This window comes from Anser anser (genome assembly GCF_964211835.1).
Source record: "Anser anser genome assembly, chromosome: 2".
Classification (NCBI taxonomy): domain Eukaryota; kingdom Metazoa; phylum Chordata; class Aves; order Anseriformes; family Anatidae; genus Anser; species Anser anser.
The window spans coordinates 78,186,852-78,206,394 of record NC_139721.1 but is presented as its reverse complement, the minus strand read 5'-3'; the positions used below and the strand labels follow the sequence as shown (position 1 = coordinate 78,206,394).

General features: G+C 39.3%; 1 protein-coding gene across 3 annotated transcripts in view; it reads right to left on the bottom strand.

The window, feature by feature from the left end:
• TRIO (trio Rho guanine nucleotide exchange factor) overlaps nt 1–19,543 on the bottom strand; it is a 249,121-nt gene that overhangs the window by 112,814 nt on the left and 116,764 nt on the right. For all 3 annotated transcript variants that reach the window (XM_083821948.1, XM_083821946.1, XM_083821947.1), the window contains exons 12-15: nt 10,003–10,172; nt 8,907–9,081; nt 1,861–2,056; nt 1,061–1,227 (exon numbers count right to left, since the gene is read on the bottom strand). In XM_083821948.1, the coding sequence (XP_083678074.1) occupies nt 1,061–1,227; nt 1,861–2,056; nt 8,907–9,081; nt 10,003–10,172 (708 nt within the window). The remainder of the gene's footprint in view (nt 1–1,060; nt 1,228–1,860; nt 2,057–8,906; nt 9,082–10,002; nt 10,173–19,543) is intronic.

Here is a 19,543-nt window from a genome sequence, read left to right as displayed (position 1 = left end):
AGTCATTTGTAGTTTGCATTTTATGGAGGTGAACAAGTACAAATATACACACAGGATAATTCAGTAAAGTATGCAAAGGCTTTAACTAGAAGGCCATATATCTAATTACTACCATAGACTGCACACAGTAGACACTACAAGTTCTCTGCATCCCTTTAATTCAAGGCCACGCTGAAACTTTGGGTGTTCCACCACAGTCACCAACTGCTTCCTTGAAATACTTTGGGAATCTACTATTCACCTCTCCAATGATAACCGGACCCCTTCTGTATTACTTTGCTATCTGTGAGGTTTATCATTCACAGTCGCATATGGAAGATGAATTTTTCTAAGAGCTCGTGACAAATGGAAAAAAAAACCAAACAAGTTGTACTGGGAGTCATTACGTGACATACTAAATGCAACAGATTCTAGCAGACTTCTGTGAGGTTTTCAAGTCTGATAAGGTAACAGTATTACTTTCTAGTGTTATTTTATTATTAAAACATTAAGCAAACAAACAAAAAAGAAAAAAAAACACACTATTTTCAACTGCTTTAGTGGCTCTGCCCACAGAATCTCAAATTCACCAAAGATTTAGGTGTTTTTCAGGTAAGGACCTCAAAACTTAACACTTTATTGCCATGATAAGGAAAATTCAGCTGTCACCTCCAGGAAAGTAAACCTTACTATGATACCACTATGTACAAATGCAGCAAACAATATACGAAGAAGTATTAGGGCACTATTCAGGGAATATCACTGAACATTTCTATTAATCACCAAACAGATGATAAAAGTATGGTTTTTATCCTAATTCAAATTACACTTCAAATACATGACTTGTATCCATGTACAAATAAAGACTGTTAATGCAAATTTTAAAAAGTCACTTAATATTAACAAAGGATGAAATTTCTTTAGATGCTTAATTCAAAGATGTCCCTCCCTACCTCCAAATACAAGAGTTTATATAACAAAGTAATTTTTTATTTCTATTTATGGGACTATATCTCTCCAAGAGGTATGAAAATAGCTCTTGGGGGTTGATCCCCCAGCTCAGGGAGCAATTAATTCGTACCTGCTTGACTTCAGCCTGCAGATGGCGCAGCTGTACGCACTGTTCCAAGTGCTTGCGATGCTGCTCGGCGGCTAAATCCAGTTCCTGCTGCTTCTCATGGAGAAATTCCAGCAGATCCTGAACACGAGTTGCCATGTCTACATCTCTGTCACAAAGCAGCTCAACACCTGTAATCAATCAGCCAGACATTTATAACATAAGTAAGTCTTTCGAAGACAAACAGGACATTTCCTCTATTCTACACTTACTTTTCCAGTTACTTCTCAAAGTATAACTTAATCTTCAGAGCATTTGCTTAAACAATCAGGTTTTGCACCTTTTTAAAAATGCAAAAATATTATTATTATTATTTATTTATTAAGAAGGCTGCGATTTACCCCAGGTGACTGAATACAGTTAAAAACATCAACTGAAGGATCATAAGAAACCACAAAGGAAGAGTTCCTAATGGAAGCTGAAAATTGTAACTCGGTTAAATTCTTCCACTTAACTATAAAATTAACTCCCTACTATTTACTCTGATTTTACTGCCTTCCTGCGTGGAATTTCTTTCTTACAAAGCTAAATGTCTCCAGGTGTTGCCAACTCCTAGATAACAATTACATGCCATAATTACAGCATATATTCATGAATGCTATTCAAATGATTCGAGTGTGAAGAAGAAAAAAACAGGTCCACGCTTCTCCCGTTTACATTTAACCAGCATGTCTGTCATTTTCAGACATCCCATGGAGAGACAACTGGATAGATAATTCTTGTAAAGCCACTACCTTGAATAGCACATGAAGGAGCCATCTTACCAGATGCCTGCACTTCATTGACATACTGCAGCAGATCCTGCCCTTGGTGGATGACATCAAATGTCAAATTATTCATGGTCAGGGCTTTGTCTGCATGATGCTGGAGCCTTTGTTCTGCTATTGTAAGATCTTCAGTGTCGAAGTCATTCATCTGCTGAGAGAGCTCATCATTCCAAGACTCAAGGTCTGAAATTATCTGAGAGAAAAAGGAGAAAGACAATGTTCACTTACCCATTAAACAACGCATTTTTACTTCCAATGTTGCACTTAAGATGGAGGTCAGAAACTTGAGTCGCTCATTGTTGGTTGAATTCACTGATCAGGATTGATATGGTTCAGACATGGGTTGTTTCAGCATGGGTTTTAAATTTTAGCAAACAATCCAGAAGAATATATTTGAGAACCAAAACACCTCTTGTTCAAACAGTGCTTGCCTTGTCAAGCACGTAACACCATGGATAGCCTAGCATTGTTTAAAGTAATTCGTTCATCAACACATCACTTGTGAAACAGATTAAAACATTAAAAAGGTTAAAAATATTATCTCCACCTTCATAGGAAATCGTTGACTTAAAACATTTTTTCAGTTCTTCAGACTGCATCAAGTAATAACTCATACACGAAGTGTCAGCTTAGTTTTCAGTTACACCATTCTCAAGCCCTTTTACAAAAAAGTCAGCTTTACCCCTCTGAGAGAAGGAAGCGTCAGGCTTTGTGAGCACCTTCAACTTCTAACAAACAACTGAGAAGCAATATCCGTCACAAAAAGCAAGGTACTTAGCGAATGGAACAAGAACAAGAACAAAAACTAATCAGAGTTAAATTTGTGTGCTGAAATAATTCAGATACACTAATTCTGGATTTTACTCTCAGCCATAAAACGTCCAGAGAAGGCATTAAGGAAGATTTTTGGTTTTTAACATGTATCAGAACAGGAAGTCTTCCTTGTCCATCCACATATGCATGTTTTCCAAATCACATTCCAAAACCTGACTGAAAACATAAACTCCTTTTAACTGGGATACCAAACTGTTTTCAAGTATAACAGATAATGCTTACAAATTATGTTGATCAAAGTGAGTTGAGTTCTTATAGCACAGGTTTGATGCATCTGTTACTTATTTCAGACAGGCCAACTGGTTATCATTAAACCGATCATTAAGCAGATCATTGGGAAAGCAAAATTATAGATACCAAGAACCACGTATGTCTTAGCTCTTGAGTTCTACAATTTCAGCAGTAGGACAAACTGACATGAACAGTGTTAAATGTCGGGGAGGAAAACACCCATTCATATAGCAAGGCACAGCAAAAAGAATCTGGCCAAAGCGGCACTAGCAACAAAACTGTTGTCTGCATAAATATTTAACCAAAGCCATTTGTTGTCAGCAGGAGTATGCCACCAAAGCTTTCCAAGTGGTTCATCAGAGCTGTGAAGTTACTGAGACAGTTAAACTACAACAGAAACTCCAGGGGAAATTAAAAAAATATATATATTAAAAAAAATGAAGAAAAAAAAACCCACGTGTAGAATAAAAACAGAATTAAAAAGAAAGCAAAGCCAAATCATCTGTACAAAGTTTCTACAGTTTCTTGATCATTTGTTTCCATTCTGCTCACATGGCACCATAAAAACTAGACATGTCAAGCAACTATTTTAAAATTGGGGCATCAGTGACTTCATGTTCTAAAGGTGTAATGCAAAAATTTTACTTCTAAAAAATTTTACACTACATATTCAAGTTCTACACCATGCTGTGATGGAGACACTCAACAATCAGGACAACAATTTACAAACTCTAATCTTGGCTGGCCAGTTCTACCTCAGAGGAAACAGGCAGAAGCTCATGTTTCAGGGGTAACACTGAAAACACAAAAGCTGATGGACAATAGGAAAAGGAAGATACACAGAACAAGGCCTTTAGCTACTGCTTAAAGTTTCTTTCATCTCTCTTCTATGTACTTCATACATCACACACAATCTACTTATGCATTATGACTGGCTTCCCCTCCAAACACACACAGAGGCTTCCCCTCTCACAAAGTCCTACACAACTCCCATTTGTTTCCCTTCTACTCAGTCCACATCCAACCTGTCTTATCACCTCTCTCTGCTCTTCATCTTCTTTTAACTGACTTGAAATATTTCACAAACTTCAAGACTTCCTGACAGCCCAGTCTGAGAAATTCCTTACTTCCAACTCTCCAACTTACTTCCCTTCTCTGCTTTCACATACCCCATACTTGCTCCTTCCACCTCATCTTCAGGAGTTCCAAACTCCTCCTCTTAGCATTTCCATGCCAGAATACACTTTTTGGAAATTTACGATGCTGTGTAACAACATACTAAATGAATTACCCCTTGAAATACAAGACAGGGTAAATAAGAGCGAGATTTTTTCTTATTTCCTGTGAAAATCTGTTGCCATAGCTTTCTTGTCTGTAAAATGGGATTAGTTTTCTACTTTCTTCTAACACCTATCAAGTTCAATGACTGTGGCATACTTTCTAAGTTCTGTTACAGAATACTTCAAAATTCATAACAAACTTCCTAGTGATGGTGTTCTTACTCTTCACTGGAGACATCACAGTCACCATGAAGATCATCAACATAAGCATATTTTCCAGTAGCTCTCAGATCAGGATAACACTGTGTTCATTCCTTACTAGATGTTTTGCTTCCTCAAAGCATCCATTGCATTATGAAAGCTCTCCAAAATCAGAGTGCCAATCAGAGTGCCAGCGTTCATAAATTACTGTCAAGAAACAACTGTTGTTAGACTTCGCAAAACTGAAAAACCTAAGCATTAAAGAAGGTGGAGAAACTCTGTCTTTCAGAACACCATCTTCTGCTGTCTTTCTAAACATCTTCAAAAAGTGGATTTGATTTAATGACGCTTACTTTTGTCACTGTTTTAAAAACAAAGCCAATCTACTGCTCCTCAGAACACAGCCCAACAACTTACCTGTCTCACTATCAAATCGAGTGAAAATAAAACAAACTTAGAACAGGCAATTGCTGTGGTTAAGCTTCAATTTTTTATATTAATGGAATGGTTTATTTTAAGTAAATTGCAGCCACTATGTCCTCTCAGACTATTCCTACGATTCACCTGATATGAACAACAGGTAGTTTTAAGAGGTCAGCGCTGTGTTATCACCTCAGCCAAGAGGTTTCAGTGATACTGCCTCCAAAGGACAAAAACAAAGAACAACAGCAAGAATAATAACTTGTTCCCGTATTATTTTATGCAACCATGAGATTAAGATCATGGCCCACACTTCACTTAAAGTAGTCTGAAAGACTCTGTACAACTGCATGACATTCCCTGTCCCCTTTAAAAGACCTGGAAACCAAAGATTCAAATAAATAATGCCAGCATGGTCCCACATTCATTCAAAAGCTAAGAAGCCATACTGCACATCACCGCTGGGGTTCCTAACAACAGCAGTAGTCCTTACATTCTCTCAGCAGTAATTGCGTGGCTCACGATGATCGGTTTCAGCCATTACGAACCCACTGTGTGTCGAGGGCAGAGTTAAAAACAAAAAGAGCATGTTAAGCCCTGTCTGCCCACATACTTCAGGTCTTCCCCTGGAAGTTCCTCTACTTTACAAGTGACACTTACAGACTAGGCTCCTATTTTGTTTCTGAAGTTTTGTCAAGCCATTCAGCATTAATTACACAGAACAAAGATGAATGACTAATAGACAACTAGAGTAACTGAATTGCAAATTAATACTGCTCTCAAGAAATGGACAACCCAGCGAAAATACAGGGCAATTACCATAGCATTTGTTCAAGAAGTTCCTAGCACGTAGTCTGAGCTGCCTGACATACCGTTGTATTCGTTACAACCTAGGGAGCACTGACAGGAAAGAAGGCATGGTATAACACAGAAGAGATGCAGACTCTTTCACACTGGATGGGAAAGAAAAAAAAACAACCCACAGGTCTCTTCTCAGAAGGGTGTAACCAGCATTCCTCGCAGCAACTGAATGCTAACCTGGACCTGGAAAATTGTATGTACTAGGGAGAAAGAAAAAGGGAGAATAGGAAAGGGAGGAGAGTTCGGTCTCTGTGACCCAGCACTTTGCATCCTTGCCTTTTCAGCTGGATGACTTCACAGGCATCTTGTAAGTATGGTCCAAAAATATAGCAGAGATAAAACTGTGGGCTGAAAAGTGTGCAGTATGCTTTCTGTGGAGCCCTGACATAGGCGTAGAGATATTTAAGTCATGGATATGTGAAAAATGCACACAGATGACAGACAATTTACACGTACCAAACCACACACGTATTGGCTGCATTCATTGCCACCAGTGCTACCTTGCTACAGATCAGGTCCATACACAGCTTCCTTATGCTACAAATACTTGTTCACTCTAACATGAGACTCTTCATATACCTTATTTTGCTCCTTCCTGCCTTTAGTTAATAAAGGCATTCACAACGGAGCCCTTCAAGTACCTCATGGCCAATAGAATTTAAAAGCTTACCAAGGATAGAGAAGGTTAAGTCAATGTGCTAAGACCAAGGGGCAAAATGGAGACAGTGCTGCAGTTACACCAGTATCAGAAGAGCACAAGGATCTAAAAAGTTGCAGGATAAAAAGACAGTGACTAAAAGAAAGAGTATTTAACTACTGAAGGGAAGAAAAGGGACACAAAGAGGATGACTAACCCTGGCAGCAAATCTCCCCACAGTCCACAGGAGCACGGCTGCCCACTATGAACCTGCAATGCCTATGTGAGCTCTTTGTTCCATTTTAGCGCGTGCTAAGACAAGCTAGAGACACTACTCGCCTCCCAGAAAAACATTTCTCACAGGATGCTCCCCTGAATGAACTGCCCCTACAACCAAGTCTTAAATCACCGGGCAAAGGAGGATGTCAAAACAAAGCCTGCGAGTTCGTAGCTGGTGTCTGGCTCCTCCTCGCTATCATGTTACTTCAGCTCGGCTTCTGCTTTCACATGGCTGACCTGGAACCAGTCCCTGCTTTTTCTTCCCGGAAGTTTCCAAACAGATGTCTGCCTTCAGGGAGAGGGAAAAGAGAAGCGTGCTTTGCTGAGGAAGCAGAGACAGCAAAGCAATCAACAATTTGCTGAAGATGCTCTGCAGCCAGGGTCATCACAGCCCAATTTCTTCCTAGGAGGGCTTCTCGGCAATCCTAAATAAGTACAATTTTTGTTTACAAGCCATATAAACAAAACATACCAACTCTTTTAACACAGCAACTGGTGCTTAACTTTATGTTGTATGAGCCAAATTGTAAAGCTTGCCAAGTGTCAGCTTCAGAAAAAGCAAACCCCGTGAAGTTAGAATATGCAGCTTTCCAATGCAAAATCCCACGGACGTCACCAAACAATATACACAGAAGTACTACTGTCTACATGATGTCATCCTGCACTGAAGGACTAAAACACATCTGCACACAGGGATTCTGCAACTGGCTTGCTGGTATTATATGGTTCTGGTTTAGGTAACCTACAGCAGAGAGCAGTCACCTTAACTTCACTGAGACCTTGAACCTAATTCATCCTTTAATTTTCTTAGCATGCCTTTGCCCCCTGCGGCTGCCATTTCCTTGACACAACTGTTCTGAGAACATCGTGCAGACCCCATCGAGCACTGAAGATCAGTTCTGCACTGATTGTAAAGCTGCTGACAGCGCTATAAAAGTGGATACCTTTCATGTTCCTCCACACGTACCAGTCATCCAATTAATCATTGTGATCACAATTCTGACAAGCCTTTCCCTTACATACTCAAGACAGCTACCCTCACATAATCTAAATAGCAAAATCCCTGCAGACTAGTTTCACCTCCTCAATGTGAACACCAAAATAGAGAAGCTTCTTAGTCTTCCTTTACAGTAGTTATTATTACTGTGGAGCATACAGTCTCACTTCCTCTGTGGGCACAAATCAAGGAACTGTGTCTGCCTGTGCCTGCATTGCACATGACAATTTGCTTAACTAAACCAGAATCTAGCAACGATATCTAATCCTGGTTTTAAGAAAAAAACTTGGAAGCTATAACTTCTGGTGACTGACTCTTTACCCTTACACCATCCACATCTAACAGCTGCGGTTTTACTTATGTAAACGGGAAGAGATCAAGTTAGCAACTCCTGCAGCATTATAACTCCTGGTTTCCTGAGTCTCAAGGTAAGCTATTATATAGTCAAACAGGATCATGTACCAATGGATAAACACAAACTTTCTGAAGCACCAACTCAGTTTTAGTCACTGTGTACGGTGCTCCTGGTCTTACAGAAGTTGTATGATCAACTTAGCTGAAACTTTACAATGCAATTCTGTTAACATAAGCTCCATGTGAAGTTTCGTGTCTGTCTGCATGCACGTCCCTGCACACGAACAGAACCTTTCCAACTGGCACAGCTGCAACTCTCCTCCAAAACCTGTACAATTTAAAAACCGCCTCAAGTTTTGCAGGGGTATAGCACTACAACTATTTTTTGTTAATTTTCAGAGATGGAAAAACATCTCATTTGAGAGAGAAAGAGAGAGGAGGAGGGAGGGAGAGAAGGAGATGGCAAACAACATTCCCAAAGGTTAAAACAGAATTCCAAACACCACTTACAGTTGCCAACTGAAAAAAGACTGCTGATTTGGAAAAGAAAGAGAAGAGGGATGTTACTACAAAGCAACAGTTTAGATGTTTTATATGAAGCCATCTTGCAAATCTTATAATTCACATTAAGTGTAAGCATACTAGTTATACCAAGCCAGCTTGATATTTGAACCACATTTGCCAGATGAAGCAAATGGCACATTATGATTTCACACGACAAGACACATGACACTGGCTTAAATGCACACTGGGAAGCAATCAGAGTGGCAATTAACATCAGTGAGCTCTGCTCTCTTCTGAGACTTTCATATACAAGACTAAAGTCTTATTTCAGGTGAGAACTATCAGTCACTTGAGCCACATGCCAACGCGACCACACAACCATCTCAGCATAAATGTTCCTCCACAACAAGAAAAATGCTGTACAACTCCAAGAGCAGACACTCACATCTATTGCATCTCTTTCAAATATGCGGAGCTGCAGAAACAGCTCAAGCTTGATCTTGCGTTCTTGAAACAGCTCCTCCATCTGAGATTGGGCCTCATCCAGCTGCTGCAGGACTGTCTCTATGTGGTTGATCGAGCTGTTATGGGGGGTCTTGTTACTAGAAATGGCTGAATCCCTATTCAAAGCAGAGGGGGTGGGGAGGAATAGAGAGGGGAGATTGTTATTGAAGAAAGAAAATCACACAATTTGGATGCTATACATGACCATGAAATGCAGGACTTCCTTAGAAAAGGTTAGTACCAGTCTTATTACCTGAAAGCTAAGTCCGTACATTTTGTTTATAAAAATCCAAATTCTGTTTTCGTACTTGAAAAAGCATTAAAAAATTAGACGACTTTCAATTTTGACTAATTCAACACCTAAGGACATTCTGTTTACAGGAAGAACAAAATTTAAAACCAGAGAGAAGCCCTTTTTTTTGAAAAGGAAGTGGCATATGATAACTATTTACTTCATAGGATCTTCCTGGCAGTGAAAAATCATTATAAAATATTAAAAAAAAAACACACAACACACAAATATTTCACTGTGGTATAAAAAAATGATGCAAATTCAGATATGATAATATGAAGTCCTGTGGCAAATAGGACATGTATCAGTGTATAGGGGCCCTAAATTTATTTAGATTATTAATGAATTAAACAGACTGCAAACTGATGGTCTTCACTATGAAAACATTACATATCGGACTGCAAAACAAATTCAAACATCTCTTTATGAAAAGTCTGCTACTCAGAACTCAAAATACTGTGGAGTCCTGCGTGTCAGACTACAAACGCATACAACTGCTCCTATTACAAAGGTAGCTTATGTAAACAAAGTCTCCACTTTATGAAGGTAGTGTTTATAAGCTGAGCTTCCTGTAAACAGAGGGTTAGAGACCATCAGTACAGCATGAAACATAACTAGTCTTAATATTTACAAATTTTATTTATAGGTCATAACTTGTAGTCATTATCTGTACTCTCAAAATAGAAAGAGCCTTGCAGAATATCAGAGGTATGCCAGAATAGATTTAAATAAAAACTTGTTTTACCTTAGTTGTTGTATGAGATCTTCGCCTTCTTTTATGACATTGACTGTAACCTGTAGAGTGGTCTGTTGCTGTTGACCAAAACGTTTAATCAGGTCTTGGACAGCCTCCACAGACTCAGCATAGACATCATCAAGCAGTTCTTTCTGCAGCTCCTCAAGCCATGTCCACAGCTAAAGGAGGAAAAAAAACAAAAAAAAAACAAATGTAAGCACCAGGATCAGGCAGTCACTATTCCAAATCAATCTGCTTAGACAGGAGAAAATAGATTGGTGTGGGGTGAGGGGGAGAAACAGGATTTGTTTCTCTTCATTGAAAAATCCCGTCTTCAATTTAATAAAAATGAGCCTTTGTTTCAAATAAGGTTTTCGTGTCTTGGAAATACCAGGAAAGCTTTCTCTGTGTTGCTAAGTCACCCTTTCTTTCCTATTTTCCTTCTACAGTACTGAGTGTATCCGACTGAGCAGCAGAGAGTTCATAGCGAGAATCCCATCTGCAGCTCTGCGAGAGAGTCGCGGGGAGGGAAATGCTATGGTAACACTCCCTGAGAGAAGGAAGGAAGGAAGGAAGGAAGGGAGATGTATTGTAGCCACCATCAAATTTACACTGCCAGGCTGACACATGCACACAGATAACATGACACTTTTCAGTGGCCTTCAGAAAAAGGAAAAAGAAAAGGGCATTTCAGAAAACAATATACTGAGAGATACCAGATGTGAAAAGTTATTTTTCTATCATGATCTCTACAGCTGTGGTGCTTACCCTGTTGCTTTCATTATCACACTATTACAACAAAAAACTTCGCAAGTAATTACACCAACATTTTTTTTTGGCTTGTTTTTCTTACATATGCACGTAACCCCGTTCAGAATTGCCCACACATTGCAGTTTATGGAAAAATCCCTAGGAATATGCCAGCTAGATATCATTACTGGTCACTTGAATCCTACTGTGTTCTTTCCACAATTTCATGAGGCAAGCTGTTGCATCCTAAGCTCTGTGTGGAAATTATTCACCAACAAACCAACTACTGTGCAAATGATAAAAACACTGCTTGAAGAGAGGGAGCATGCCTGTGTCCGCTACAACACTCCTGTAAGCTCTTAGAGCACAATGAAACAGCTATTCTCACAGGAAGCATCCAAATCAGGCCATCCCCTTTGTTTTACCATCACATCTCAAACTCTGTGATTTCCAAGAACAAGGATTAAAGTCTGCTTTCTATCCTGAAAAGACAACTTTTTTCTGATTGACAATATTAAGATCTTCTGTCTACATTTTAATTTAATAAATATTTTAGAGATATAAATAGGCTTCATTAACTTTGAATCTAATTAAGAGATTAACACAGTTAAAATAAAGTCAGTAAGCAATCAAAATGGCTTAGCTTCAAAGACAGTAAAACAAATGCTTTATTTCTTTGCTTAATATTTTCTACAGAAATACCCATTTTATGCTGTTGTCTGTACAATATTCTGACCATAAAGGTTTATTAACTCCCAATGGAGTTACAATAAAAAAGAAAAATCAGTGAAGGATTCTGAGTTCTGATTAACAAGTTCCATTACAGCTTTATTTTAAAACCAAATGCTAGGCTTTTGTTTTTGTTTTGTTTGCTTTAATATCTTAGAGCCTTACACACCTCTATTTCAGTTTCGAGTGAGCCAAATTCTAGGCTATGCTTTCATAAAACAGGAAAAATTAATGATACTTAACCAAACTCTTTTCCCCAAATTTACTAAGAAGAAACACCCAACAAACAGTAACAACAACAAAAAACAGAACTGCCTATTCATCCACACTGATCTTCTGACTACTCATATGCTTCAAAGACAGTGCCTGTCACACATTTGAATGCAACTCTGTAGTCATAAACACCACAAGCTCAAGTCACAGCAGTCTCTCTTAATAAAAGAGCACGAATCAATGGAACTTACCAAGTGCATCAAAAGCCCTAGTCAACATTCATTCCAGCAGCACAACTCAATGCAAGATCCAAAACAAATATTTTTTCAAATGCATATTTAGAAATGCAAATTTCACATCAAGGCAAACGAAACTTAAGAGAAAGAAGCCTCATAGTACAACCCACAAACTTTACTCAGATTTCGATGGCCAGAAGACATGCTTTTATTCCTGTCCTAGTTTATAAGCTTTGTCTAAATTATAGAAATAGGATGCAGCTTTAGAGATCTTTCAAGTGAGCTGGTGTGCACACAGTTCCTGCAACTTGCAACTGTGCAAATATACACTGCAGAAAGCATAACACTTTGCTGTTGACTACAAATGGAATACATCTGGTGCTAGCTAGAAGAGCTTTACCTCATGCTTACTGCGCTGCCTATAAAAGGCCCAATTTTCAGAGACTTATCACAGACAAAGCGGAATTAAAGCCATTTTGGGTCTCCTTGACTATATCCAGCTTGCCCCGTGGCTCCCTTACAAGCACCTGCGCTGCAGCTCACGGGAGGTTTAAGACCCACTTCATGTTTTTCCACTACGTCTTTTGCAGCTGAGCCTTGGGTCACATCTGTACAGGGGACACCTCACCTCTGGGATTGCTGTTCTTCACAAATGCTTCAGCCATTCCTGTGCCTAGCAGGAGAAGACCTGATAGGGTCAACAAAACTTAGAAGTGTTGGACTGGTGATGTATTGTGCCCGGGAACACTTCTCTGAAAGCTCACCCTGGGTACCGGAGACAAAGCCAGCACAGAACAAGCAGACTTTTTGCTCTGCGTAGTCGGCCCAAAGCATCACCACCTACCCGGAGCAGAAAGACATGGGTGCTAGCACAACAAAGTGTCATTCTGGCTGGCGTGGTGCCTGGTTGCCAGGAACAGAGAACCAGTTTCTTGCTGCAGAATCAGCACAGTATGACTGTAAACATGGTATCTTGACCCCACGGTGCCAAGGAGCTCAGAAATACACTGCATTTGCCTAGTTCATTAGTCGAATCACCCGCTGCTTGGGCAGGAAAAGCATTTTACAAATGTGCAGAAAGAGTGTGATAGTAATTAGCATGCATTACTTGTCTAGCTGTGATTCATAAATTGTTCTACTTTCAACAGTATAAGCCATTTCTAAAGCGACTGAAGAGCTTTGTGACAGTTCCATAGGAAAAAAAAATGTTCTAATACATTACCAGGTAAGCTTTTTACACTTTTCCACTATGAAAGTTTCTGACAAATAGTTTCCCCTCAACATAATCTTGATCTGATGCAGTCTATATGCAAAAGGTAGAATTAAGCCACCACAGGTGAACAGAACTGTCAGGTTATCAAAGCTGAATATAAATGTGTGCAATTTGTTGAGAGTTTAATTCACAATATCTGGCAACAGTGTGCTGGCTTGTATAGTGCTTTAAAACCAGCATGAGCACAGGGAATACTGCAAATTACATAAATTACCTTGTTTTCAGATAGGAAACTAAGGATGAAGACAGTACAAAGTTGTACAGTAAAGTCAAAGGAAGACAAATGGTTTACTGTGGGGAAAGAACAGATACTGGAGCTTATCCGTACATGTTCAGAAGTGCAGAACTACAGATTTTATACTGCAATGATGCTCTGTGACAACGCATTATTCCATCAAATAGTGAAAGCAACAAGAATCTGATGGGAAAAAAAATCATCATTGAAAAAACATTAACTTTCTCCCAATGTGAATTTCTGAGCAACATCTTAACGGGTTTTTCTATTCATTGTAAAAGAAAAGCCAAGAAGTCCCCAAACAAACCATTAGGTCCTGTGACCTCAATAAGAACTTTATCCAGTGGCAATACAGCTTTAATGTACAGTGAGAAAACCGTATAAATAACTAAATCCAGGCACAGAATAAGGCTCTTCTGCTCTTTTCATCTGCTCTCCACATCTTATCAGAATTAAAATGGGAGAGGGAAATCAAATTCTGAATCCCTGACAGGCAAATGTTTCACCCAGCACATTTTTTCTTGATCTAAATATAGCACAGACTAAGAAACATCTGCTTGAACGAGCCTGCATCCTGTGCTACCTCTTTCCTAAGTTCTTGGGAGCATGCCATTAGTCACTGAGATGGTATTATTTTAATTGTCTGCAACATCCTGGAAGTTTCAGTGTTTCCATCGTGGGCCTCCATCCATTTAAATCCCATCCCTGCAATCCCCTGAAAGACTGAAGTGAAATAAGACCTTACAGGATTTTGCTGAATATAATCAGAGAACAATTATTTGTGAGTACATATGTTCCCAAGTTCACAGTTATTTTATTAAGCAAAGTATCTGCCACTTTTACTATTTTTGAATCAGATAATTTACTTGGTTTTTCATTTTTATAATAGCTTTTGGATATGCAGTCAGTCTTTTCAGTAGGGTAAGCCCAAAAAAGGCACACAGTTTCTGCATTTAAAAACTGTCAATTCCTCTTTTTGCCTCTGCCCCCTAGCACAGTGTTGCAGCCTGTGTATTACCACAGGCGGTTTTTTAAGGAGATGGTATTTGTACTGGGCCAAACGTTGCCATAATATTCCCTAGCATATATGTCTGGGCACGGGAGCCTGACGTCTGCCTGAAAGCTTTGGCCTTCAGGACATGCAGTTGGCAAAAATTGCATCTTAAGAACAAAAAGTTAAGATGTTAAAGCCTCAGTAGGCTGTCTTCCGAGGACCTTTCGGTGACACTTAAGATACTGAATACACAGATATTTCTTGAAAATTAGATTTAATTATATTTAAAAGCTTCAAATATCCCCATCTGTTCTACAGTTATAAACATGTATATATTTTAATATATATATATACTCCAATTCATATATGTACATATTGCAGTTCAGAATAAGTTCATCCTTGAAGCAACACCAAGTTTCTTACATCTCCCTAAAACTACATTAACTACCAGCATCCTGCCACCAGTTGTCCCATTACTTAACTGAACAAGAAAAAAAAAAAGCCCATACCATAGCTTTAGAGGTCTATTTCTGCTTCACTTTTCCAAAGCACTTAGTACTATTTCAATAACACCTGGACTGCAACCCATAAACTTGGTCCATTTTCTTCAAGCCAAAGTAGCAATCAGCATTGAAAAACTTGAGAGAGGCAATTTGTGCTGGGTCCCATCAAGCCAATAAAGCATAATACGCTCTAATGTACTGCTGCTGAATGTTTCTCTCTTATTTCAGATTTAGAAATTGTCCTGCTCAACTTTAAAATCCAAGAATACCAGCATATCAACATAGCCATCAGAGACTGCACTTCCCATATTTTGCCAGACCAGCTGCCTGGGAAAGGAATGCTCCAGTTCCTAGCACAGGAGAGAGGAGGTTTCCTTTGACACCCAAATTTAAGCTGTAGATCACCAGCACAGAAGAACTAAGCCCTTGGAAGTGACAGAACAGCAGGTCTGTCACCTCAAGGTGCACCCCAGGATGAAATGAATGAAAGCCCATGCTGGCAGACATCCTTCTATACCGGATAAGGCAAAGGAGCACGTATTTCTGGCACTGAGTCAAGAGAAAGTGAGACCGTACCAACGTGCTTTTTTGAATCAAATACACGCACTCCATAGCTAGATGTGAGTCAGTCAGCAGCATTATGGTCAGAGCAAGGCCTCCTCAGCTTTCCCATGCACTGGCACCTTCAAAATGATGGCACCTTCCTTCAGCAGCTTGCACTGGCTACCGTTTCACCAGTTTTGTTCAGGAACCACGGGTTTCTGTATTTGAAATCTCTGCCAATTCCACTTCCCTTGTCTTTGTTTCAGTCCCAGTATATTCTGGTGTAAAGTTTAGTTTGAGTAGGATGAAAAAAAAAAGATAAATCTTCTGCTAACACCATTAAACATATTATGTATACATAAAAAGCGCTGTGAGCTATTTTATAATCAACTTGTCAAAACATACACAAAGGTTATATGCAAAAGTCAACAGGCTCTTAAGAGATCATTTTCTTCCATGAGCATTCAGGCCTTATCTATATTCCCACACTTCACTCTAGTTAGGAAAATATCTGTTGCTCTACTTTGGCACTACTACAAACACCTGGTTTGGCCATAATTTCGGTCTTCCCACTCATAGATGTTGGGGGAGCTGAGAGAGAGAGAGAGAGAGAGAGAGAGAGAGAGAGAGAGAGAGAGAATGGAACAATTTCAATTCACACCAAAATTCTGTTCAATTCTGTCTGGTGGCAGATTTCACAACAAAGACTACTGTGGGCTTTTGCTCTCATGTTTTGCACACAAGCTTTAATGATAACCATTTATTTAGGAAGTGTATCTTCTACCTGTGGGATTTTTCTCACGTATCTCATTTGACCATGCCCTTCCCCATATTATTAAACACCGAAGTGGCAAAGGCCAGAAGAGATTCACTGTCTAGCAATGGTGAACAGTTTTGGGTGATCAGCTGCATCCCCAGGCTGGGAACCTGGACACAGTAAGTTCAATGCAATGACTCTGATGGGGATATTTATGGTCCCCCACACTTCTAAAACTCACCAGTGGACATCTTTAACTTCAGTGCTTCATTTCCTGAAAAATTTGGCTTAGACTGAAATTTCTCACTGTTTGAATGGGAACTAAAAGTCAGTACTCACAATTTTACAAACTTAAATCTAAAAATAGCGTAGCAGTATGGAATCAATGAACATATAAGAAATAACAGATTTGCTTGGATCACCAATAAGCAAAATGGGTAATGGTGAGAGCATTACATAACATCACATTTCTGCCTTCCCTGAATACATCCTTTTTTGCCCCATTGAGAAATGTGGCCTACTGAGGTTTGTTCACGAGGCGTCTGAGAACTTCTACGCTGTTTTCTGATGTTTCTAAGCCACAGGGAACTTTACCAGCTTGTAATAACCCGGCCACAGAACTTCTGGAAATGTTAAACAGAGCCAGCACTTCCAAAGTGCATCATAACAGGCTGCTGTGCACATATTACACAGCTGCTTTGTGCAAAGGTATAGCAAAAGTCTGTTACTTCTAGGATGTGTCAAATGGATCTGTTGCGTTTGTGGCAATCGGGCTGCTTCTGAAAGCAGAAACTGGCTTAATAAGTGAGAACAGAGCAACAGAACTGAGCAGACACAGCAGGGCTGATGCTTCCCAGGGAAACTGGGAAAAGTTGCAGGCAAATTCTGTGTAAAGTATAAAGGTTACACAAAGAAACGGGGGGGAGGAGTATTGGAATGCTCTTATCCAGATGAGGAACATTCATTCAGTGTGAAGTATTTCCGGGGAAAAGAATAAAATACAACAAAACATCCTACTTCAACAGTCAAGATATTGGATGTCTTTTGGAGCCGGACTTCAAAGCCTCCAAAACAGCCAACAGCTCTGAGTACCAGCTTTTTTCGGCTTTGTGGCTCTGTCCAAACTGTCACACACAAACAGGGTTTTTATTCTTCGTGCCCATTTTGTAGTTGAGGAAAACACAAAGACAACACTCACAAAGCACAAAATTCACCCTGAATACTTGAAGAGCCAAACGCTTTTTCTTTTTTAAAGCAACTGCAATGTCTCTGTACAGTTCAACAAACAGCATCGCATCCTACTACTTGAACTCCTCCCTTTGCCAGTTAAACACACGCATTAATTTCATAACTCAGCTATCCAGCAGAAAGGTTACATTCTTACAGGTATGCACTAATTTATGCAGCGACTTCCCACATCCTGTGGGAGAAATGCAATTCTCCTGCCAACAAAGCATGGATGACTTTCAGGTTCAGGGCATTTTTATCTTCCATCTGCTTTGTGATGCCTTCTCAGCACTCCACATGCGTGTTTGATAACAAACAACGTGCTCTTGAAAACAAAACAGAATACAGAAAGCACAGGACATCTCTGAGCTGGCTGTTTCTCTGCACGTTAACCAAAGGGCTCGTCTACTAAATACGAACTGCCAGACTCGCTGTCCTCTGTATTTTTAAGTAGGATGCAAATAAATAAGATAGTCTTGCTTATGTAAATAAATACTCTTTTTAATTTTCCCTGCTTTATTAAGTATAGAGGTCAGCCACACAACCATAAATAAATATATAAACAAACAAATAAACACACATTTAGACATCAACTACAGTGCCTTTCCCCAAAGTCCAGGCTTCAAAGAGGCTGCCATAGTAACAGCTGTGTGCACTTACAGGGTCACAATAACATCCATTTTTAAGAAGAAATAAATCAAGATGCAGAGTATCTTTTTTCAATAAAACATTATTATCTAGGGGAGCAGTGGCAACATGCCAGCACATCTGGATCAGCCTCCCAGAATTTCTCTACAGTGACTCACAGATCAGTCTGATTTTTTCATTTTTTTTTTAAAAGGACCTGCCTCACAAGTCCTTTTATAGTCTTCATCTTTCATCACTACAATCAACTGCGTCCATTTAAATACTGTTTAAGCTGCTTTTCTTGATGCTCAGAAAAACAGGTAATGAAGACATCTACAGAAACACTGAGCGTGTCTCAGCAGCTGATTGCTCCTGTGCTTCACAACAGGTGATGGAACAGCACTAAGTGCTTGAAAAAAATGAAGCAAAAAGTTCATTAGAATAGTTTCAAAATAGTTTAAGATTCAGCATTTACGTTTTTTGTTTAAACAAGCAGAGTCCTGGGAGTGTACCACCGAGAAACCATCTAACACAAAACTGATGGGGGAGCTATGTCCTCATATCTAAAGCTAAAATGTAATTCAATACTGACCTTCTTCAAAGAGCAACTGCCTTGTGCATTTGTTTCAAGTGCAAAGCAAATGATTCACATACAAAAATCTCCCATTTAAGAAACTGATTTGAACACTACACTTTCCCACTGGCCAGACCATTTCTTTACGTAGGGTGAAGGGGAGAAACACATATACACTGACATGCCATGCTCCACAAGCCTTTCATATTTTCACCTAATTTGAGCCGCAAAAAGATTTAACCTAACAGAAAACAAATCTACAATTGTCAAGATTTGCCACAGCCTATAACCAAAAACCCTTACTGAAGTCTTTATTCTAGCTCTAGCTTATTCTACTGTCTCCCATGAGCTTGTAAATACACCTGGTCTGTGTCCTGAATCAGATGAGAAAAACTGGTCCAGCTAAAAATTAAGTGTCTTTTTTTCCTGATTTATCAGTTCCCTAGTCTAGCTCACTACGGAACTACAATAACATTTAAATCAATTATCAGAAGTAAAGATTTTTTTATGGTTTATGATTAATGATTTATTTTAAACAGGTTTGCTGCTGAATGCTAACTTACCAACTCATTATGTAATATCTGGCATCAAAGGTAATAGAACCTTTGAAGGAGACTAAAACATGAGGCAAACCATTGTCAATATCAGATAAACTCTAGGTTGTGAAGAACTGTCAATGTAAATGAGTAAAATGCTATGTCTAAAACTGAAAGAAAAAGCCTCTCTGAGCAGCAGGGTTGCCTTAACTAGCCATTCACTGCAGTCTCCTGAACTGTGCCAGTCTAACCATGTGCCTGACAACTCAGTTGCTGGATAAAAAAAAACAAGTGCCCAGCAGTCCCAATTCTGCAATGCTAACCTTCAGCTGTACCAGTCTGCTGATCTGACC